Raw genomic sequence first — 24,684 nt, 5'->3', positions numbered from 1 at the left:
CAATGACCAAATCAAGGCCATGTCTCCAAGCTCTCGCTGCTGACAGCTACAGAGCGTGCATGGGATCTTCTGGCTGTGGTTGGATGGGTGCTTTGGCTCCTCTCCTGATCTGCCATAATTCATATTGCTGGCCATGCTCCCACCCGCTGCGAAGCGATGCGTCAGCGAGAACACCCCAGTGCGTCAGTGGCCAGCAGGGATTTTGGTGCTCGATGTGATGGTGACATTTCACATAAACAGCCGCTTTCACAGGGTCTGGCAGCTGCACTGCTGGAGTCTGTTGGCAGAAATAGCTCTTGCTGATGTGTGACCCCACGATCCGGCTTGCTGGAAAGTTTAGTTTCCCTTTTATTCATGTTCATTCTCCATTTTAACAGCTATTCGGGCAAATAGGTTTAAACACTTCCCCTTCCCACCTGGTGGAGGTGGGATTGGTCGGAGCTGCTGGCACTGCTGGCTGACACCTGGCACTCTTGGTGTCCATGATGGAGAAGGCATCCGCTGCCATGCCCGGGTAATGCTTACTTGCAACACAATGTCAGTGGAGTTCCCTGGTGTAGTAAACTGAGTTTCCATCACTTACAGTGTTCAGGTCTTCCTGTCACTGGGGTGAACAGTAATTGCTTAAGACTGTAAGCACCACTCTTCCAAGCAAAAATATGGGTTGTGTGGCTTCATTGCTGGGAGTCATACACACCACAAGTTTTTCTGGCACTAATCTGACGGCCTGTTTCTCCCCAACATCCAGACCTGTGCTGAAACACAGGAGTTCCTGCAAGAAAACCTACCACCATCTCCATCTTCACAGAGGAGGCGACATGAATCCTGCCCTGCCTTGGATCCTTTGTCTGGGATGTGTGCTGCTCCTGACAAAGGCAGCCGAATGCTTTATCCTGCCGAATTCAAGTCACCTGGAGAGCATTCTGAGTAAATACCAAGATGGGGAAATCAATTCGAGATCCAAGAGAGCCATTTTATTCTCAGACAGACAGGAGATACTGATGCTCCACAATAAGCTGAGAGGGCAGGTGTACCCAGTGGCCTCTAATATGGAATACATGGTGAGTCTATTTGCTGATACCTAACTTTATTATAACACCTTTCTAAGCTTATTCTAATTTTTCTTGCATGAGTCGTAGCAAATTTCCTCTGAAGTTAAGATTTTCTTGAGAGGTTTCCTAAAGTAGTTTCATTCCAGAGTGAACTATGCTTTAGATCATTGGGCTGTTTTGGTTGGAAAGGACCACTAATGGGTCATCGAGTCCATCCGCTGCATAGTTTCAGGACTGGTTCCATTATTCATAAACTAGTGTCTGGCCCAGCCCTGTATGCATCTCCAGTGATGGCAATTCCACAGCCTGCCTCAGCAGGTTCTTCCATTACCTTAATGTCATAAAAGCATCAAATTTTCCCTAGTGTTTAACCCACGTTCTCCCTGTGAAAGCTTTCAGACTGTTGTGACTGGTCTTTCAGGACACCACAGTCTGCTTAGAGAAACTTCTGATGGTCTTTGGGGTGCCATCAGCTGCCACCCAAAGCCGGAGGCAGCATTTCCCCTTTTGCCATACACTGATCACCAGAGGTGATCGCTGTGGTCCAGACATCCATGCTGCTGCTGGGAATCTGCTCAGGACCTTAGAGAAACAGGGCTTGAGGAATGTGGCTCCATCTGCAGAGAATGCCAGTCACTGGAAATAGCTGGAAAGACTTTGGGTGTTCATGGGTGGGTGGGTCAGTGCTTTTGGCTTTCTGTAGTTCAGGAAACCAAAATAAAAGTTTGCTCAGTGTATTCTCCCACTTCAGAGGGAGAACTTGAAAGTGTGAGTATGAAATATGTCTTTACCATCAATAATCCAGATGAATAGGTTTTTTTCACCTGATGCCAGGGACCCTACTTTGAGCTATTTTTGACATGCCACCAAAATATTGTGGGGCCAGAAAATGATGTAGGCAAATAAAATTATTTTGTGTGCCTTTTCCCAATGTGCAAATACAGTTATGACCAAAACTAGTCTGACTTCAACTGTGTTCTCCTGCTGACAGATTAAATGATTAATGATTTGTTAAGACCATGTTTAAAAGGGTAAAAGTAAAGTACACTAAATGTGATATAAAATCATTTGCCAGCTGTGCTGGAATAAGTGCTGCAAATGGAAAATCCTGCCTTTTGTGAATGGAGGGAAAAGGAAAGGAGAAGGGAGGGCAAAGGATGGTAAAGAAGGACATCCATCCATCAGTTGGTCCTCAAGAGCATTCACACCGCTGGTCTTCCATCGCGCTGTTGTCAGAAATCACATGCCTTTCGAAGAACTGGTTCTTTGTTTCTTTCCCAACTCTCACGTTAACCTGCAGGCAAGGTACTGACAGAGAGGAGGTGACTGGATTAACTTCCAGGGAGTAAACACAAAGCATGAGAAAGCCAAATGTGTTTGGGTTGGCTTTGAGGATCGGAGAGGGCTGCCATTGCGGACTGTCCAACTGCTGTTTACGCTTGCAGCGTGGTTGCACTTTCATATTTGCCTTTGCTCAGTGTGCTTTTCTAGTGGTTTTTATGGGTGATTGAGGGTAAGTGAAAGGGCCTTATATGCTGTGAAGAAAGAAGCTGAGTATGAGATGGTGCTACTTGGAAAGGCTATAATCAGCCTTTCATGTATTCGTGTTTACCCAATATTACTTGAAAATGCTGTGTGTATTCTGAATGTGAATTTCACTTTAATCCTTTGTTCTGCATAGGACATTTCTCATTTGGACTCGTTTAAGAGGCTGGTCTGTCTTTAGTACCACAGATACACTTTTCTCTTTTCCTTTGGTGCCGGTGTGGAGCGTCACAGGCGACGTGCAGTGCTAATTTGTGGATAAGGAGGTAGAACTTGTTCTTCCTTGTGAAACTTCTTCTGCCTTGTGAAAGTCCTTTCACACAGCTCCGTATCTGACATGTTTAAGTGATCTAAAATGACAAGGGGAGCTAATGTATTCCATGAAAGGGACATATTGATCTACTGCAGGATGAAGTTTAGTTGGCAGAGGCTGTTAATAAGAAAGCAATAACAGTGATTTCCATGACTTATCTGGAGATCAAAAGAATTATAAATGTATGAGATAAAGGTAAAGCAGAGTGAAAAAATGAAGAAAGTAAGTTTTGCTACTGGATTTGTATAATTAATCTAAAACTAGCACAGGTATTCAGTGTTAATGGAAAATGACTGAGCAGTGTACATCTTGCTGATGAAATTGATCAAATACAGAATTACCATAACCCCTCTAGCAGCTTTCTGATCGACACTTCCACTATATGCTGGCCTTTATAACAGCAGTCCCAGCAGTGGATCAGTGCCAGGACCAAAACAAACTCCTTGTTAATGAGCATGGAGTAAAAAGAACGTAATAGTTCCTGAGACATCTTGACCTTTTAAGATGGCTTAGCCAGATGGCTTTCAGCAGTGATGAAAGGCAGAAATCTTACAGAGGCCCCAAAGACATCTGGATAAAACAAAATTGTTCTGGTTACAGATTGCTGGAAGGAAAATAGTTTGTTTTCATGTATAAGGTATGCATCCTTCCTCTAAAGTGTAGGGTGGTGGCTTTCCTTGTCAGGATTGGATAGTATTTCAGTGTGGGTTTGAAAAGCATACCCAAGCTTCTGCCAGTACATGTCAGTCCTGACTCTCATGCCATTTTTAAAAGTAAATTGCCAATATTGCAAGAAGTCTAAGGTGAGGAGAAAAATGAGTGAGTAACCTGATCACTACAATTCAGGTGTCTGCGGCTGGGTTTACTAACTAGATGGGCTGAGTAAGTAGACTCCTTGTGGAATATACTCTTATTAAATCTGAACCTACAAATTGTAGTGTAGTGTGTGTATGCCATGCATATATTTTACATATACAGTGTATTCTGTGCTTCGAAAGGCCATTACAAATTTGCAGGAGTTAAAAAAGAGAAACAATGTGCTAAATGACTTGGAATCACACATACACAAAGGCTTCTCAATCTCTGTTTGAGAAGGAAACTGAGCATAGGTGTACACTACCCTTCTGGCTTCACTAGTCTTCCTAAACACTGCTTTGAATATTGGCATAAAGTGTTCTTGAAAGCGTAGCTGGGAAAGTCTGAAATATGTCTATTTTGTTTGTTTGTTTGTTTTATGTGCTTATTGCTCTGAAATAATTCCAGCCTCCTGACCACATTCACATCTGAGAAGCAAGAGGCAAATAACTGCTCTGATTTAAATGGGATGTCTTTGTAATCTGATGCCTGCAGAAACGAGCTTCTGTACTCATCAAGCACAAAGCCATTCAAAGGCCTAGCTCATTCCCAATTACCTGTTGAGTACCTTTTGTCCGAGTTCATTTAGTTTACCCATAGGCATAAAAGGAAGATGTAACGCATATGTTCGCATCAATTTCCATTTAATCGCCTATCGCTTATAATGTCTCTGCATTAAATTAGGAGATTTGGAACATGTCCACTTTTGAGGCTGCAGGGAATAGTGCTCTGGTAGAAAGTCTCAAGTACTAGCAGTGCATAACATCTTGGGAGAGTTTCTGTGGCTTACGTGCTGGATGGGAAGGCAGATTGTGGCTGGTCATTGCCTAGTGCAGAAAGTAGGAGACCACAAAAAGCTGTGTGTCTGGGCACAATTGCAACAGTCTGCTTGAACAGAGGTTTGGAAACGTGTGTGTGGTGGGTCAGATTCCGTACACCTTCAAGGAGTTGGAGGGCTGACATGGAAAATGGTTTTATTCCCTCTGTCAGAGGTGCGTCCACATGGGGTTTTTCAGACTGACATGAATTTGCTTGGCCACTGGTCAGCTCAAAGCCAAGCTGATGAGCTCAGAGCAGCTCTGGGATGGTGTTGGAATTTGGGTTGCCAAGCATGCTTAATGATAAGCTGTTCTCAGAGGTCTGGGCTGTTAGCTCAGTTAGATGAGCTCATCTTTGCCTTACGAAGATAGTGTAGACACACCAAGTTCCAGGAGACACTGCGTTTTCCTGTCATCTTAGCCAGAGACGTGTGGTCCCTCCCCATTCTAATTGTAACTGCCTGAGACTGTGCTCAGATACTTACTCAGAATGAGCTCTTGATGTTTTTTTTTAATGTGTGTGAGAGCCTAAATGCCCTCCAGTCCTCCAAATGAGCTCTGACAGGTCCTTTGATATGTTTGGGATCAGAAGTTGCTTTTCTTCTGGAGAAGATGGGACTTGGAAAGACCATCTGGTTGTGAGGGTCAAAGTCCAAAGAGGACACAATCTCATGCTGGCACATGAGTGGGCTGGAGACACATTACGAGACCTCTCTTCTTTTTGGTTTCATCTGTAGGAATGCATGGTAATATTTTAATCGCAACAAATTACCCTCTAAGGATTGTTCTGAGTAGAGCAGCTGTCAGTAATTACACAATGAATCCAGGGCACTGTCTACTGGATCCAGCAAGTCTGGTCTTTAAAACAAATATACTTCTGGGCACTGGAGCCAGCAAAGCTTGCTTTCCTATTTGCCTTTGTATCATGTTTGAGCTCTCGTTTGGCTTACAGTGATACTCAGTGAGGACTGTTCTCAACCAGTGTTCTTCCCTCAGTGGGAACATAAAGAGGATCAGTCACTGCTAACCTGATGCCTGTTTTGGTGGGGGTGATGTTAGCTTAAAAGCTCCGTGACTTTGCCACTTCTGTTGGAATTGCCTGGATCCATTGGCAGACTCAGCAGTTATTCTGGAAGTACATGGGGAATGGGACACCCCTTGATTAAGAGGTTGGGTCAAAAATCTCCAGCTGTGTTGGTAGTGGAGGGCAGGAGCACATCCGCTGTTGGAATTGCCCTTGATGGCAAAGCGTGGAAATGTCCTGATAGTAAGGGAAATGGATGGAAAACGGTGGTGAACTACATCATAGCACTGACTGCATGTAGGAATTCTTGCAGATCCCAGAAGCAGGTGTCATGAGGAAGTCCTGGGATCTCCATCCTTGGTGGTGGGTTTTGTTTTGTTTTCTTTTTTAAGTAGATCTAAAAAACAGCTGTCAATAATATATTGTATTTTAGGGTTCTAAATGGGTTCTAGATGGGTTCTTCCAGGTGTGTTTTCTGTTGATCTACGCAAAACATCTCCTAAGCAGCATGGCATCAAGCAGGAAGAACAATAGATCTTTTAGTGCCCTGCATTTCCATGGCAGGGATACATCTTGGGAAGCTTGCTTTTAGGTTAGGGCATATCGCTGAAATCTGCTGGCTTCACACAGACAGGCCAGACACCAGGGGTGAGCTGGAATCTAGTCTTTCTCCACTAACTGCTGTTGGTTAAGTTTCCTGATCTAATAAACTTGAGATGATGAATTGACATGTTCTTTTCTCTCCCCACACCCTGAAGACTTGGGATGATGAGCTGGAAAGGTCAGCACATGCTTGGGCTCAGCAGTGCATCTGGGACCATGGGCCTAGTGCTCTCATCAGGTCAATTGGACAGAACCTGGCGGTCCACTGGGGCAGGTAAGATTTGGGGTGCTACAAGCTCACTGCAAAGAGCAGTTTAAGGATCCTCCTTTAACTTAGTTGGAAAGGTTTGCCTTGTTGATGCTTCGTAGAGCACTGGGGAGTCAAGAGAAAAGCTGAGGATCATTAATTGCTATTGCTTTGGACAAATGGCTGTAGCAGTAACATCTGCAGCCACCATCAGCAAACCAACATTGATGTGAGTTACTCTCTTTATTTCTGTCTCTGGGAATGCAGCAGTAATGTGCTCAAAGTGACTCTGACTCCTTAAGAAGAACAGCCATCTAAGTCATAACCCTTGCTCCTATATCTGCTGTTTCAGACCTCAGGGTTGAGGAGGGGGTCTGGCACCATACTGAGAACCTGCTCAAAGCTGAAGTTTCTTAGGAACGATGTCTGAACTCAGCGGCTAGTTCAGAACTTAGTTATGTCTTGTTCTATTTCCCATAAATGACCCAGCTCCTAATTTCTCTTATCTGAAAACACTTTGGAGGTTTTTCTTTTTTTTTTTTTTTAAACTTCCAGGGGAAGGTTTTTAACCTGGAGTTGTTAAACTAACTAGGAAAGCTGACATTACAGCTTCCAAGTGGATTCGGCTCTCCAGATAATGGTGAAATCTCTTTATTGTGAAGCCCCAACTGCTAAGCCTGCTATAGGTTAATCCCGCTTTGTACAGCAAACATTTTTGTACGTGCTCAGGAGCCCTGGTGGGTGGAAATGCAGTTATGTTTGTTGGAAATCAGGTGTAGAACTTGGTTAAAAGCAGTGGAAATTTGCTGGTGTGAAATTAGCCCAATACAAAAATCGGGCCCGTTTTTGTTGGCTGAATTAAGTAATGATTGGAAAGCAGAGTGGTTAATCCATTGAAACAGAGTCAAAGATCGTGCTGTCCTTGGCTCTCCTACAAGCGTTCAAGATGGCCATGGGTTACTGATGGAGGTAGATCCAATCTTGCTCCCTTTGCAGTCAACTGAGAGGAAAAAGAAATCAGATTTATCTCACTTTTTTCAGGAACGGGCCATAACTTGATTGCCTCAATTTCCTCTCCTGTAAAATAGGATTCGGAAAGTATTCACTTAATGACATCATGAGATGAATGTTTTTAAAATACTTCTAATGAATGATTTTTAATGAAGAGTTGGCTGAAAGAACAAGCTCCAGTTGGTAATGATATCATTTGTATTTCTGGCTGCTTGCTCCATGTGAGCTGTTGAAAGCAATAAAAAGACATGGGTTTGAAGCCCTGCTCTGCTTTGATACGGAGTCTGCAGATCATTCTGCTCACTGCATATACAAAACACGTATGAGTTTCTATAGGTAGTTTTAACACCATTTGTGTTACCCCAAACAACACAAGAAGCACCAGTGCTGCTAGAGGCTGTAGTATGTAGTGTGTAGTTTGCACAAAGTACATGCAGCATGTGCTGGGGCTTGGTATAAGGTCAAATTGTTGCAAAAAAAGTTGGGATACATGTGTAGTGCACCAACTCTTGGTGTGATGTGAGTGTAAAGCCCACTTGCTTTCAGAGGTCTTTCAGTGTTAACTGCCAGCCTACTTCCAGATTTAGCAAATTGCCCGGTGGTAAAATAGGTACATGCTGGCTTTTGGTTTAAGATGTTTGGCAAACCTTTACTTCTGTTTACTTTCAAAATACAACTTTTTGCCAAACTAGAAGCTTTTCGTAGTTGTGTGGAAGAGTGAGGAGGACATTTCAGGTCACTTGAAGAGCATGTCAAACCTATAAATAATACAGAAAGTCAGGCCAGGCTGTGAATCTGAGGGGAAAAAAAATCAGCTTTAACATTTTTCAATGAGATTTTTTTATCCCTGTTCATTAGACCATGTTACTGGGTTCTTTAAGCAGCTTCTCAATGAATGGAACTTACTTTAATATAAAAATTAGCTAATTGTATAAGAAAAATCCTGAGCCTACAATATGGCTTCATGTATCGTTTGAAAACTTGAACCAGAACTTCATGATTTGAACTGTCTTTGCTCCTCCAGGTATCGGTCTCCAGCTTTCCATGTGCAGTCTTGGTATGATGAAGTTAAAGATTACACATACCCGTATCCTCACGAGTGCAACCCGTGGTGCCCAGACAAATGTACTGGTGCTATGTGCACACATTACACCCAGGTAAAGGAGACAAATGTCTTTTGTACCTCTATTTTCTGCATCCTCCCCATGTCCCAGGTGTAACATGTGCCCACAGTGGGATAGTCTGCTTATGTCCTATAACTGCGTTGCACTTGCAGATAGTCTGGGCCACGACGAACAAGATTGGCTGTGCTGTGAACGTCTGCAAGCAGATGAATGTTTGGGGAGAGATATGGGAGAACGCCGTCTACCTGGTCTGCAACTACTCGCCGAAGTAAGGCAGATGAGCTGGGCTCTCTCCAGCTTTCCTAAAACTGGCAGGTTGCTTAACTAGCCCAGGGTCTGGGGAAGAGATTTCAGGCAGTCTAGACTGGTGGTTGTGGCTTTAAATTTTCTCTTTAGACGGCAGCACAGGGCTGCTTCAAGCTTTCTGAGCACTGCCTGGAAAACTGAATGAGGGGCTGGGGCCAGGCTGGAGCTTTGATGTTCCTGCCATGGGAAGGAGGAGCAGGAGATGGCCAGGATGGAGCTGGTGTGTGCTGCCAAGCGAGGCTTGCTCTCTCTGCTGCTGGAGGCTGGGAGGGGATGGGGTGGTGATTAACACTGCTGTAGCAGCAGCCTCTGTACCCAGCCAGGTAGGTTGCTGTATCATAACACATTTTTCCACTTCCCCCTGCAAAATTCCTGGTTTAAACATACCACCGCTCTCTGCAAAGCCAGCCCTGCAGTAGTCACTGGTGGAATATGGGGGCCACTGCAAGGAGCTGCAATGAGTTAAATCACAGATCCAATAAGCTCCCTGTAGCTTAAAAGAATAATAATAATAAAAAAAAGAAATAGGAAAAAAAGTGAAATAACTGCATCAGTCAGGATTTATCTAGCTCGATGGTTTGGTTAGATTTCAAAACGAAAATCACAGTTCCTGACTACTACATCCAGAAGTGTCCTATCTGTCAATGGCAATTAATATTTTCTGCTTTAATGGCTAATAGGAGAAACATTCCCACTCCAAGTCCTTGGCAATTTAAAAAATGAAATAGGGAAATCACTATACTTGGAGAGCATCTTACTTCTAGAGATAACAGTGAAGAGAAAAAAGGTGTGTAGGTATGGAGATGGCAGCTCATAGTGTGATCCAGGCAGAGATCTCTGCTTGGGTGTCCCCACGTCAGATACTGAGCACATTATTCGTCTGGTTTGGTGGGATTTAATAACTCGCAACTTGTAAGGGATGACACCATCTCCCATGGATCTCCTGCAGCAGGCTGGGCTATTTGCACGTCATCCATTTAGGGATGCTGGATGGAAAAATACTCTATTTCTGCAGCTTCCTCTTAATCTTTTCTCTCTGGCATTGGTGAGCATTGTCCTCATCTAGCCTTATATGTGAAGACAGCTAAAAGAGCAATAACCCAAGGGTTCATAGCCATGGGCTGAACCCTGTCTTCTTCATCTTTCTCAGCCCCTAAGGTCTGCAGTACAGAGCACCAAAAAGGGTTTCTGTTTCTGGGTAGTTTCTTGAGGAAAATGCAGTAACACCTTGATATACCTCTGTTCACGTAAGATAACAGTATTTATATTGGAGTTTAATGTAAAAGTGATACTGCACGCAATTTATTTAAGTAACCAACCCCTAAGAATGTTATCTTGGATGTGAAATGAGGAGGAACATTTTTCTTACAGGGCTTTCTGGGGCTGGTTGTTTAATTTTTGCTTAGTTGCTCTGGGCCAGGATGATGTTACTGTACCCTCAGAGGGAAAACTGGAGACTTGAGGATGGCCAGATTCGGCGAGGAGAGAGTGCAAAGTGCTTCTCTGTTTCCCAGATGATCTGGTGTGAGGATCCATGTATTTTTGGTGGTTTTCTCTTGGAAATGGTTCCAGATAGAAAGTAAAACAGCTTTTAAATGGTATGAGCTGTGGTCCAGCCTGTCCCATGAAGCTGCCTGGGGGTGTTACAGAAAATAGTGGGGGGCTTGTGGCTCTGATGAGCAAGAGAAGACAAGTGTCATGCAAATGGGAGGCAGCAGGCATGCTGCTCCAGCACGGCTGAGCTATTGCTGGAGAACAACAGGCAATGCGGGGTGGGAAGAATGGGGACAGGCTGTCTTTTCCCCATTTACAGCCCCCTAACCAAGGATGAGCACACGAGAAACACCCATTTTCCCTACTCCTTTAGTGCCAGGCAGTCTCAGAGGCTTGGCTGGGTATTTGCGTGTCTGATGGGTACGCATTGCTCCTGTGCTTCCAGGGGCAACTGGATCGGAGAAGCCCCATACAAGACCGGCCGCCCCTGCTCCGAGTGCCCACCGAGCTATGGAGGAGGCTGTCAAAACAACCTCTGCTACAAAGGTATGTGCTGGGGAGCTTGGGGGAAAAGTTTGGAGCAAACTTAGGTCTGGAAACTTGTAATCAGAAGCAGCCGCAGCTTTGTGCGCCTTTTAATTAGCCATCCTTAATATTTCAACATCACGACACGTGGTGCTGCCGAAACCAAAAAGCACTGAACTGCTTAAAATCTGGAGCTGGGATTCGGTGCGTTTTTCCTGTGAAAATGAGAGCGCGGGCTTGGATGGGGGAAGCTGCTCTGAGCTTACATGGGTTTGGCTGGGGAGCTCCGGCGGGATTTTGAGTGCTGGCAGGCTGCGGGTAGGAGTGATCCCGTCCTCGCAGGGTTTGTTTGGGAAGGGAATGTTCTCCAGTGCTTACCAGAGGCGATGTGGGTGGGCAGAGCTTGGCTGCCTCCCCTGCTCCTTCGGGGGCCAGGGACAGAGCGTTTTCCCTCTCTCCCCACCTTGGTTTTCATGGTTGTAAAATGAATACAGCGATTCCTGTCTCTTGGAGGAGAGGAGAGGATCCGGGACGGTTTTTCCTGACCTGTGGAGTTTTCTTGGAGTAGAGGTCAATAGAGTGAAATATATTAACTCTGAAGCTTCCAGTGAAGCAGTGCTATTCCCCTAGCACACAGGATTTCCTGGGGTCATGCACTGAGGGCAATTTTCTCCTTCCATGTCTTTTGCTTCAAAGATAGCTGGGCTCTGGAAGCAGGCAGGGTCCCCATAGACCTGCCTAAAGCAAAGGCTTATTTTTCTGCTAAATTGCCTTTATTCTTAGCCTTTGGGGTTTGGAGGGAGGACCCCAGGGTGCAGGTAGGCTGCAGAGGGGAGAGGATGCCCTGATGATACAGCAAGAGGCAGAAGCTCTCTTGGAGCCACCACCCATCATCCCTCCATTTGAATCATTCCTCTCCATTGCTGTGAATGGTTCATGGTTTTGGGTAGGACTGGCCAAGAAGAATGATTTTTGCTGGCACTGTTTCCCAAATCCCTCTGCCTGGCTGCAACAGCAGCAGCTTGTTCTCTGGTGGAGGTGAAGTGAGGGATAAGTCCACTGCAGGCACTAAAGCTGGGATCACACTGTGATAGGACCTGTGCTTTACTGGAGGGTTGGCTGAAGCCATGCTTAGGGGAGCTTTGGAGAAGCAAACCCAGGTGGGAGGATAAAAGGCTTCAGTCACCTTCCTAAATACTAGAGCCTCTTTTTGCATGCACCCTTCAACAAATTTCCCTCCAGAGAGAAGGAGCTGTACGGGAAAGATAAAAAGAAACAACAGCACTTTTTTTCACTGGATCATTTCAAACCCTTACTGTAAGATGCTATAAATGCTGCTTCATGTGCAGAGAAGCAGGAAAGGAGCAATCTCCTCCCTTGGTGCTGCACCTGCCCTGTCAATAGCCCCATGCTGCAGTTAACTGGCATTTTTGAGATTCCAATTATTGAAAAGCAAATCCTCATTAAACCAAATCATCTCCCTCAAAATAAGAATGTGTTAGACTTCCCATCGATGCAAACACACTGTGACTTTCACTCTAAACCCCTCTTCTCACCAGATTACCGTTATGAAGATCCCGTCATCACCGAGGCGGATGAGACAAACGAAGTGGAGATTTCACAGGTTGCGGAGCAGAAGCCGGTGCGGTTCAACCTTCCAGAAGGCAAGACCCACAAACCCACCAAGCCCAAGAAAGTCATCCCAGAGTCCTACATGAGTAAGACAGCCTCTGTTTTCATCAGCTCCTATAAGTCTTAAAGGACTGCTGTGGGAAAAGGCGCAGAAAGTCATGAGGACTTTGGGCAACATGGTGTAGTGTGAAGTGTCCCTTCCCATGGCAGGGGGTTGGAACTAGAGGATCTTAAGGTCCTTTCCAACCCTAACTATTCTATGAGGAGGCTTAGGTAAAATTAACTGGGAGGATGTTTGAGTGGAGGGGGAGGAAATCTATGTGAAAATTCACTATGCATTACAAAAGAAGCCTGCCAAAAATTGGAAGCAGTGCTTTCAAAAGCCACTTGTGCCTTCTACATATAGACTGCATGAGTTATTTGTTCTGTTAAGCCATCTCAAGGAAGTATCAATGAACCAAAATTTCTCCTATCCATAATCAATTCAAGACATACTGGTTTTATTTCCCATTTACAACACTTCACACTCTGCACCTACCCCCCTTGCAGCTTTTCTGGGTTTTTTAGTTTGTTTCCTTTTTATTTCTTGGGAAGATTTCTGAAGTTATGTGTGGATCTGATAGTACTTCCTCAGTTGTTTTCTACCTGCTATTAATTAAAAGAGGCTTATTGTGAAAACAAGGTGAGGCAAGCCAGTGCATCCTTTTCAAGTCTATCTTCCGGCATCTCAAGAGTCTGTAATTAAATAGAGAGTATGAGAGCTCTGGCTTGCAGACCTCAGGCTGTAAATCAAAGCCTTCAGCTTTCAGGTGTTTCTTCCTTGTTAATATTTCCAAAGACACCTGTCTCAGGTGAAGGGCTAAAGAGGTATGAAATGCTCCAGGCTGGGTTCTTTTGTGCTAAGGATTTACCATGCTGCACCAAAGACCTCCAGGAAAGATTCATGGTGGTTGCTCATCTCCATAGCTCGAGAGCAGCCTCTTTGCTTTCTAAAATGCTTATTTATTTTATGTTTTCTCCTCAGCACAAGTCATAACATGTGAAACCAAGATGAGAGACAAATGCAGAGGATCAACATGCAACAGGTAGGGATTTACTGATACCTCTTGGAATGCTATGGGAAAAAGCAGCTTAAAAATTGCCCAGTTTTTGTAAACACAGAATATGTAAATTTTTGTGAGTAGCTAGGTAGGTCTCCTAAAAAATACAGCCTTCAGCCAACCCTAGCAATAATGTGACTCGGTTTTTTATTCAGCCACGGTGACCCACAGTTCCAGGTATCCAAAATCATTTAATAAATTTTGGCAGCGTCCCTTTTTGAGCGTTTTTCTTGCATTCCACTGCTGCCCAAGCCAGATTCCCCCCCCCCAGCCAGTCAAGAACTTCTGGTTAAGGTTTCTGCAAAGAACAGGACAGTTTATCACTTGGAGAAAACCCAAATCCACAGAATCTAAATATTGGTCGGGATTTTAAGGAGGGTGGAGAAACTGTTTTAAAAAGTAGCTATTTTGCAACCTTGTTTTTAAATGGAAAAGTTACGTGAAATGAATGGAATGACTATTAAATGAAATAGAGTCAAAGTCTGTTTTTCTTGAATTGTTTTTTCGCCACCCTCAAAGATATATATCTTTACTAGGTATTTGTGCCCAGCTGGCTGCTTGTACAGTAAGGGAAAGATCTTTGGAACATTTTATTATGAAAGTGTAAGTACCTTTTAATAGTTCATAGATGTAATTTGTGAGGAGTTAGTGGGAATAGCAGAAATGGGAAATGCCAACAATTCTAGTGTAATTTGGCTTTTCATATTCTCCAATTGTGGTGCTCTATGTGGTGCTAATAACAATTATCTGTGTTTTCCTCATCTTAGCGATGAAAAAAAGAGGCAGTCTGGAAAGGCAAAGTGATTCCAGACGTGATTTTATGCCCTTAATTTGCAATGAAACCCACGGAAAGTGAGGGATGGGGATCAATAGACAGCTCTTACAAAGATCTCTTCTTCAGTGTGGGCAACTGTCATGCTGAACAGAAACTTTATATGAAAAACACCACTAAATGTTGTAACTAAATAATATTTTGGTCAGATTTCTTGGATCTTGAATTAGCAGGATAATTTATAAATAAAGCATGGCACTGTTTTCCCATCAAAACTACTTTTGGGGTGAAGGAAGGTTGAAGATAAAAGGGGGTTTGTGTAAAAGCATGTTTGTTTTCCCCATTCTCGCTGTTGGTGCATGACTGCATCGTCCATGATACATCTTTGCCCTGAAACTTCTGTGATTACAGACAGCCACCTCATCCAAGTGGTTTCAGCATAAATATTTTGGGTTTGAATATTTTCTTGAGAGCTGGAAATATTTCATACTGGTCACTTGTTTCCAATGCTGCTTTTCTTCTAAATTGTATCTAAATGTCAGGTTTTGTTATTCAAAAAAAGCTTGCTATTCAACCAGGCAGTGCTTAAAATAATAGTAATAATAAAAAAAGAATAAGGCTGTGTTGGGAGAGTAAGATTTAACAACCAGATTCCAAAGGGGTGTACTCAGCTTGTATTCCATTTGGCACTTTGGTGGTGGTTTCATTTCTTCTTCATTTTTTTTCTGCACAGCGGTTGGTCAGTGTTTCTCTGTGAATGAGATTTATTTCACATACTATTTGTGTTTGTGCTCTTGTCAGTCATCAAGCATCTGTCGCGCTGCAATTCATTACGGCATCCTGGATAATAAAGGAGGATTGGTTGATATCACGAGGAAGGGGAGGACACCAGCTTTTGTGAAGTCTACCCGGAATGGCGTGGAGTCATTTAGGTACTACCTTCATGAAGAAGTTTTTATATTTGCTTTAAATATAAGCAGATGTTCAGTTGTCCTTTTTACTCAAATGTAGACACAGTGATTTGAGTAATTCTGGTGAGCTTATGTTTTTAATAAATGTTTGCTTGCTTTTCAGGAAAAACAAGCCTTCGAATGCATTCATGGTTTCCAAAGTCACAAGTAAGTTTTAACAGCTGATAACAAACCCTTGTTGCTAGAGTTTTAGGGGATGCTTCAAAACATTATTCCTTATAGTGCTCTTTTTCGTTTTAAGTGGCCATGTCAAATGATTCAGTACCAAAACTGAACCCTAGAATGGTGATCCATCACATACTATGGCCAATTCCACCATCAACCACCTCATTTTTCTGTAGGGATCTCAGACAAAAGTACAGATAAAGGTGTTAACAGGTCATTTCCAGCAGCATGTCCTGGTGATGGATCACAATCAGTCCAAACATCAGCTGCAGTGTCACAAGCTGCTGATAGTAAAGTGGTGGAAGATGTTCCATCCTTGTGTGAAAGCTTCAGCCTAGTGTGAACACTAAAAAAACTTTAAAAGATAGTGCCTAATCTAACAGTGCAGTAGTATAATGAAACACATAATACATATGTAGCTTGTTTATAACAGCAAGTTATCGTATCTGTTATGAACATATAAACAAATACTGTGGAGTTCCACTTTTTAAATAATTCCCACTTTCTGAATATCTTTGAATAATGCCTTTTCCTCCAATATATAAACATAACTTTGATTAGATCCGCTTGAGCTACTTTCGGGGAAAACCGTAGGTGTCAGGTTATTTGGACTCCACGTCTGGAGCTGTAGCAAAAATACACCATGCTGTGAATCAGCTGCTTTTCCCTTTTGAAAGCTGTGGCCTTTTTAAGGTCACATTGTAGTATGGTAGTAGGATTTCTGCTGGAGACCTGGTCAGCCCTCTCCTGGATGCATGCTGCTGGTAGAGGAGTAAGCAGCTTTCCTCTTGGTGCCCTCAGCTGGACGTGGGTCTCACCAGATGTGTTGCGTGACTGGCTTGTGTTTTCTGCAGATGTCTGAGCTACTTATTAGGTCCAGTGATTTGCCTTTCCATATTTATCCCTGCAGCACAGACACTGGATTGCTATACTACCGTAGCTGAGCTGTGCCAGTTCAAAAAGCCGGCGACCCATTGCCCAAGGTAACACAAGGCCATTTATGTTCTGCTTAACACCCTCTGCGCCTAGGAGGGACAGCTTAATGAAGGATGCTGAGGTCCCCAAATCTGAGGGCTAGTGGGCATGGAGCAGATTTTACCATGAACTGGAGGAGTAGGTTAGGAATGGGTGTTTCCTCCTGCCACTGTGTCTTTCATATTAATTTTCAGACTGCTTCATTAACATGTAACTCAGGCTATGAGATCTCATTTCAGCACACATCTCTGTATAAGCATGGGATTTAGCACCCTGTCTTTGCTCTCTACCACTTCCTGGTGTTTGGATTTTGTTTTCCTTTCTGTCTTAGAATATGGAAGATGTTTGTTCTAGAAAGCTGCTTTGTGCAGGTATAAATGGTGAGCACAAACACATGCAAATAATTACATGCACATCATTGTGCAAAAAGGTAAGTACTCCCCATTGAAAACGTCATAAAAGACGGATCCCTCTTTACTGGTCTAAACCCCTCTATTTGCCGTTCTGCAGTAACTACCAAATGTCATCTCAGGGGAACGAATAATTAAATTCACTGTTGCCACCTGCAGACCAGATGTGGGCACTTGAAACCTCCCAAGAATGCAGCTTGCTTTCCTGTTGAGCCTTGATATAGAGAATAAATATGAATAAATTGTTTTCTAGGATTTATTGCCCAGCCCACTGTAAGGACGAGCCATCATACTGGGCACCGGTGTTTGGCACAAACGTTTATGCAGATGTGAGTATGCTCCTTGCCCTGATGCCCCCAGGTATCGTGATGTATTGTAGATCCAGGGTCACACTCTGTGATTTAGGGGAGAGAGTCAAACCCTCCATGGTCATTGAAATGTGGGGATGAAGGAGGAAGTAGCACTAAAAGCTACACCACCCGGCTGAGGTCAATGGGCTTGGGCAGCCCTACTGCTCTTCAATACTGACTTACTCTTAAGGACTTGGGCAAGTCACTTAACTGCTTCGTGCCTTATGGGCTATGGCTATGAAGCCAAGGTAGTGCTTGTCTGTCTTCGTAAAGTGTTTTGGGATCTACAGATGAGTGCTAAAAGGCTTTTATTATACACTGCCACACTATATTAGTTGGCAAAAATAGGCCTCCCTACCCCTCCCTTGTCCTTCTCTTTCTGGAAGCTGAACAGCGTTTTTGAGCAGTGGGGACACAGCACAGATCAGTGGAAAGAAAGCATGCAAGTTGGTTTTATTGGTTTGTTTTTCTAAACTCTGCTCATGGGGATGAGCAGAGACTTGATGCTAAAACTGGGCAAAGAGTTATTTTTTTGAAATCTCTTAATATTAGGCCTCTAAAACCTGGGGTTTGACATTTTTCCACTTGCGGGTGCCTCTTTTTACTTTGGTTTTCCTTTTTTTTTTTGTTTCTTTTTTCACTGGAGATTGTGTTTAGAAATTCCAGCTCCCAGGCTGGTGCGTAGCATGTAGGAACGTGCTTTTTGAAGGCCTGGGGGAAGCAATTGGCAGAATGGGGACCCCCAGCTTGGAGTAACTGTGGAGCTTTGCAGACTCATGAAAAAGAAGCATCCTTCAGAAATTAGACAATAGTTTGGGGCAAGCAATTTTGACAGCGATTTAAAAAACAAAACTAAGCTATTTCCTATTTCACTTGAGACCGATTTCTTTAAAGGTAGAGCTGCACAAACAGGTTAGCCTGGACTAGCTCACATGCAAATTCATCAGGCAGCTGCCACCCCGCGGTACTTGCCTCTCTGCATGCTCCGACATGCAGGAAATGGGAAATAGCTTTCTCTTTTTTACTGAGGACAAAACTACCTCAGATTACCCCCAAAAGAACAGGGCCCGTGATTACAAAGGTATTAGGACCAGTATCCCAGGCTGGCATTGTTTCCTGATTTGTACTGACGCAAAAGGATTAGCGTCCTGTAATGAATCGCAAGCTCCTATCATACCCCCTGGGTATTGTTTTATAAATGGGGGCATGGACTGTGATTTGGCAGAAAAGTAAAATAGAAAATGAAAAAGTATTTGGCCATTTTTCTAGAAGGTTTTGTTAACCTTTTCTGGACTGCTCTATTAATGGAGTGATGTGGGTGTAATAAGGAAAGTGTTTAGGTTTTTATGAGAGTGAAAGGTTGGTAGAAAAGCAGGTTAAACCAGCTGGGAAAAAAATGAGTTTGAAGTGGCTGCAAAACAGGCTACAAAGGGAGAGGTATTGATGCTGAGAAATGCCCAGGCTGGAAAGCTGAGAGAAACATGCACGATGAGCAGGGAGAATTTGGGCAAAGGCTTTTCCCAGGAAGCACGGGCTGTGCAGGATGCTCTCCAGGAGGGGATGCTGTGAATTAACCTGAGCCTGCAGCAGAGGAATGATTAAAACAGGCAATAAACTGGGTGGGAAAAGTGCTAGTCTTCTGGGAGGCCTCTTTGGCCTCATGTATAGAGTGGCACCTTCATGGCTCTGGAGGGACTTGTGCTCAGACTGTGCCTTCTTAAATAAGTTATCTAGCAGAAAATATGAAGTATTTTGCCTCATTTCCTGCCTGCACTCCCTGCAAGGTGCCCTCTGGCCTTTTAGCACCTTTTCTAAAACGTTGACTTTCTAAATGCTCCTGATAGTCCAAGCTGTGATGACAAAATGCTTTGTCAGTCTGTGTAATTACATGATTCACTCCACTTTTGGCCTGAGGTAGCATTCACATCTAAGTGATCCCAGGAAGGCATGTGAAAGTTTGTTTTGCCATGAAGAACAAAGCAGTGACATGAAGAATAGGCAGTTTTTGTGGTATAATTCTAATTTTTATTCAAGGGGGCATAGAAGCCAGTATCTTGGTTAGTGTTAAGGGATTTTTACCCATTTTAAATGCATTCTGATCAGGTTTCTTTTACTCATAGTTATAAAATTATATTGGATAGTGTGTTTATAAGATTATCTCCTGGGTACCGTGGTGGCTTAAGGCACAAAGAGATATTGGAAAGCAGTGCAGGAAACTCTTCATGGTGAAACTAGTAAGACTGGAACAGGGACATAAAGGAGCCTTAAATCTGGGGGTAAATGAACAAAGTGCAAGGAAATATGCTATGGGAAATGCTGATACCCAAATCCCAGGTCTTTCCATTGAATGGCATTACACCTCTTTGAGAACAAAATTGCTGCCTGCACACAGGGTTTGCAGATTGAAGCAGTACGAGGGGAACATAATCAGGATCCTCACAATGCTGACACTAGTAGTGAGAAGCAGCTGGCTGGGGAATAGAAAATTTGTTGCATCTTTTCCCTGATGGAACATTGCAGCAAAGCTCTTTACACTGCCGTGTAAATGGCAGGGGGGAAATAAAACCCCTTAATAATCTATAAACATGTGATTTTGCCTAGGAAATAAAACTTGGCTCTTGCTAATGTGGACGGGACCAGTTCTGGGGTGATGCTGGAACTGTGTCTTGCTAAATGGGTCTTTATCAAGACTGTAAAAGATCTTTTAAGTTTCACAAGACACTGTTAGTTGGTACTCTGCCTGGCTCCTTGTGTGCCATAAGACTGTAAGGGAAACCCATCCCCATTTGCTGCTCTGGAGCCCTATGGAGCCAGGAGAGAAAACAACTCTCTGCTCTCGAGATAAGGTCTTTCATCCACAGTTGTGCAGCAATTAGTTGGAGGAGGATAGATCACCTACATAATGAGGCAGGCGTTTATCACCAGAGCAAACCAAGCTGGGTGGCTCAGCTCTCAGGAGATATGGAACTTAATGATTAAACCAGTCACACTAATGAGGAAATTACGGGTGATTAAACTCATAATCTACTCATACTGTTAATGGCCCACTATAAAAACTATTGCCATTTTATGGGGTATACCTCAGAGGCTACTTCATCAGGAAATGCTCCCAGAGCATCCCAAGGGGCTACGACACAGAAAGCTGTTGCATTGTCCATACAGCTGCTGTACTTCTGAATTTGAGGTGAAGGCCTTATTCTTGTAATATCTCATGTTCCAAAAGCTCTGCAATCAGTTCATCAAAGAGTGTTCAGATCCGGGATATGAGAGGGCTGTAATCCAACAGAGTGATAAGAGAAGGTTTGGGGAAAAGCAATAAAAAGCCTGTGGTCAAAGCTTTGAGTAAGCAGCAGAACAGCAAGTCCTGGAAATAAAGAGGAATGCCTTGAAAAGAACATTGTTTAGGATGTCTCCCAGCGGAGAGTGTTGCGAATTGATTCAGGACAGTTTAATTTTATGAGCCTATTTTAGATTTACAGATTTCCCACCACTTACTAGGGCAAATTCAAAGCATATCTTCCAAACACAGTGTTCCCTTGCTCCCGTGACCATATATAGAAGCAAAATACCAAATTGGCACTCAAAACTCAGAGACTTGCCAAGAGATAGGCCATTCAAAATGATAAATATATAGGGGACAAGGCAAACCTGCCATATATGGCTGTGAGAATGAAACAGCACAATCCGTATTGTACCTACGCAACGGGAATGTTTGCCCTTGGCACTGGTTTTGTGGTACTTTGATTTTTAGCAATCAGGGGGTTTATGGGGTTGGGATTTTCACCTGCTGCAGTTCCCCATGCAAATCTGGGGTTTTCTTTTTGTTATTCCAGCTTGCTGTATGTAAATCTTCTAGAGAGTTAATGGCCAAGTTTATATTACGTCTCAGCCTTCTCTGCTTTTGCTCCCTTTTTGCAGATGCTTTGGGAGCTTAGTCATCACTTGTTAGTAGTTTGTGTTCCTCCAGCTCTTCTGACTCTGCATATCTTGGAAAGCAGAGTAATTGCATGATGTACAACAGAGAGGCTTTAGTCTTTTCAGAAGTGTTATTCTGCCTTCATACTTGATGGTGTCTTACGGGGTAATGCCTGTCCAAAAAACACTCAATGAGTACAGCCCTTCTGTTTTTCCTAGAAAGAAGGATGTGAACTGTCCTGGATAATTGGTGGTCATTTACCTCAGTTCAGGAAAAGCATCTGCTTTACAAGCAATTGGGTGAATAAACGTTGCTGAACTGGCTTGTCCCTGACAAAGACTTTCACCACAGAGGTTTCTCTAGCTCAGACTCAGGAGGCACTGGCTGGAGAGTTGTCATCGATTCAGCTTTGGCCTTGGATAACCTCCCAGGTGCAGCTCTAGCACAGATGGGAATGGTGGAAAGGCTGCTTGTATTCTGCAGTGGTGTGCGATCTTGCAAACATATGACTTATGACATATATGCTTGTACCTCCATGCTTATGGAGAAGGTAAAACAGATAGGAAATACAGACTGTTAGTGAAAATATAACTAATTATTTTTCAGAGCTCCAGTATCTGCAAAACTGCCGTGCATGCAGGAGTCATTCCAGATGAAAGAGGTGGTTTTGTGGATGTGATGCCTGTAGAAAAGAAGAAAAGTTATGTTGCCTCCCTAAAGAATGGAGTCCAGTCTGAGAGGTGGGATTTTTTTCCTTTGTACTTTCCTCCTGTTCTCAGCTGTATGTTAAGTTGTAAGTCAAAGTCAGCAGATATCAGCTAGAAAGGCTGGTGGATTAGAAGTACATGACTTAATAGTGTCACTGTGAATTTTAAGACCCAAACAAGTAGAGCGTGCTGTCCTGCTCTTACCTTCCACAAGTGAGGAGCTGCTTTCACATTGGTGTGAAATGTATGAAATGTTGTTAAGCTTTGGTTTATTTTACTATAGTATGAGTCCATATTAACACATTTTGGGGTGTGTGTTTAACATGTTAAAAGATAAATGTGGGTATTTCTGCAGCTTTCAGCCTGGGTCATGCTTTGACCCTTCTATTTGGGATTTCCAGTCAAATTTAGGGTGTGGGATGCATTTGTATTTGTTAAGTAATTTCCTTTATTCTCTTTGAAAGAAGCATAGGTAAATTAACCTCTTAAGAGATGATTAAACACTTTTTGAAGATGGATTTGCCACTCTTGTAATTTTTTTGTATTTTCTTTTGGGCCAGCCTTGCTCTTTTCAGTGAACAGTTGCAAATCAGTGCTTCCATAACCCTGCAACTCCAGATGGTCACAATGATTAAGTTGCAGATCATTCAGTCCTTTCTAATTTGAAACTTCAATTTCAGTCTGTGATGTATTTTATCAGACGTTGGTGTGATGGTACTGATTTCTCAGGGCTATCTTTACAAACATAGAATTTTCCACTATTTTGGGGGTGTTTGGTCACTACTAACACAGCGCTCCCTGTTCAGTGTAGTTCCTCTTTTATAATCACTGTAAGAAAACCAAACGAGTTTGCTGGTTTTGTTCTAATGACAGATAATCCAGAATGCTGCAGAGCATCTCAGAAAATAAAAATAGACTAAGACAGGAGAGCTATAGGTGTTAAATATGAGCTGCTTTAGTGCAGATCTATCCGGGTCAGTGTTTTGCAGTTCTGTGATTTGCAATCTGGTGGATTGGATTTAGATGTAAAACCTCCTGTTCATGAGTTTTCTTCTATCGCTGCCTTTCTTTCACTTATCTTATATACTAACAGACAACTTTATACTTGGATGGCAAACTCTGCCCTAGCTAAGAATAAACTCTATCATTAGCAGTGACATGCAATATGAGCAGCAGGTGCTGATCTAAGAGGTGAGGGAAACCAAAGATGTTCTCACAGCAGGGATGAGCATGAAGATTTGGAAAAAGTTATTTACACTCAGCAATAAGGAGCACCTTCATGCTGTGAGATCCACTAGACAGTGAAAGAGATTTTCAAAGACGAAAACCTCTACCCTTGAGGACACTGGAAATAACCTTTGCTAAAGATACATACCCAAACAAATATGGGAAGAGATTGCCTTTAAGATTGACTGTGTCTTTACCCTGGTTGGAATGTTTATTTTGCAGGGGATATGAAATTTTACCTTTTTCCTGGGGTTTTGCAGCCCAGCAGGGCTGAAGAAATAAGGGCTGGGAACAGAAACAACCCCCTGTCCACATGCACACATTCACCCTCAGCAGCTCAGAGTCAGAGCTGTTGTGGACACCTCTGCAGATTGAAAATTAATATCCATATTTATTGTCATTTAACGTTAGCTGATCTGGCTGCTCCCACTGCCAGCACCAGGAGACAGGCCAGACAGGCCCTGGGAACCTGCCAGCCTATTTGACAATTGTTTTTTTAGGAAAATATTCCTCTTTATGCCTGAATCTCTGCATACGGGAGCACAGTGTTCCTTGGAAAAAAGCTAGCTCTAAAAGAGAAGTTGTTTTTTCCCAGAACCTTTCATTGGTATTCACATTATAGATTTGGATTGAAAACATAAAACAAAGGTGAACTCATGGATTTGTGCCTCTTCTTTTCCATCCTTTATCTTTCTCCCACTCCTGGTAGGGACACATCAGCACAGAGCCAGCGTTCTGAAGCAGCGCATCCCAAAGAAATTCGGAGTTCACTGGTCTACTTCACTTTGGGTCCTGCAGTGCCTGCATTTGGTTCATTATATGGGTTTTCGTTTTAATTTTTTCTGTTTAATTTCTGTCTTTTTCTCCAGCTTAAAGAATCCTGCGGATGGAAACGCCTTCCGGATTTTTGCTGTGAAGCAGTAAATTCCCAAGGAAGGTCCAGTTCTCTTTGGGAGAGCGCTCTGTTGATCTCCAGAGACAAGAAAGCTCCTCTGACAGCATCAGCTCTGACTGTACCCTCCTTGCTGATCTCTTTCAGGGAATTAGAAAAGAAAATGGGGAAAAAAAAAAAAAAAGACAAAAAAAAAAAGACACCAGGTTCTGACTCAGCTGTTCGCATCTCATCACACCCGTTCAGCGTTGTATCTTCTTATGTTTTCGTCTCTCTAGGGGCATTCAGCAATGATAAACTGTTCTAACTTTCAATTTACAAGAGGTGTGCTACACAGAATGACAGTAGCTTAATGTATGGCAGATGTAGGGATCTTGGCCTGGCCCTGGATAGCATTTTTACGGTGCGAAGCACCTACTGCAACTGGTGTGAGGATGTGCACGCTGCTGAGCAGACTTGGAAGTGAGCGATTATCCAGGTGCTGGATCCTTTGAAATGAGAAACTGTTTGAAAAGTTGCATCTTTTGGGGAGAGGCTGGGCTTTCATAGAGTGGATTTGTGTATGTGTGATGTTTTGTGTGCAACAGAAGAGAAAATTTGGTCTTTTCCCAACGAGGTGGCATGCATCAGCACTGCTGTGTAAGGCTGCT

The 24,684-nt window shown here is 43.2% G+C and overlaps 1 protein-coding gene across 1 annotated transcript; it reads left to right on the top strand.

Moving 5' to 3' along the window:
• The first annotated feature begins 818 nt into the window (after positions 1–818).
• On the top strand, positions 819–24,066 carry CRISPLD2 (cysteine-rich secretory protein LCCL domain containing 2). The gene is made up of 14 exons (XM_010016262.1): positions 819–1,061; positions 6,366–6,484; positions 8,493–8,625; positions 8,745–8,860; positions 10,838–10,938; positions 12,477–12,635; positions 13,574–13,634; positions 14,186–14,252; positions 15,223–15,353; positions 15,496–15,539; positions 16,468–16,540; positions 17,196–17,271; positions 21,815–21,948; positions 24,012–24,066. Exons 1-14 carry the CDS (start codon positions 819–821, stop codon positions 24,064–24,066), a joined length of 1,512 nt encoding a protein of 503 aa, XP_010014564.1.
• The last annotated feature ends 618 nt before the right edge of the window (positions 24,067–24,684 follow it).

Source organism: Nestor notabilis, unplaced genomic scaffold, assembly GCF_000696875.1.
Source record: "Nestor notabilis isolate BGI_N333 unplaced genomic scaffold, ASM69687v1 scaffold4106, whole genome shotgun sequence".
NCBI lineage: Eukaryota > Metazoa > Chordata > Aves > Psittaciformes > Psittacidae > Nestor > Nestor notabilis.
Note: the sequence above shows the minus strand (reverse complement) of the source record. Positions and strands in the feature narration are given on the sequence as shown.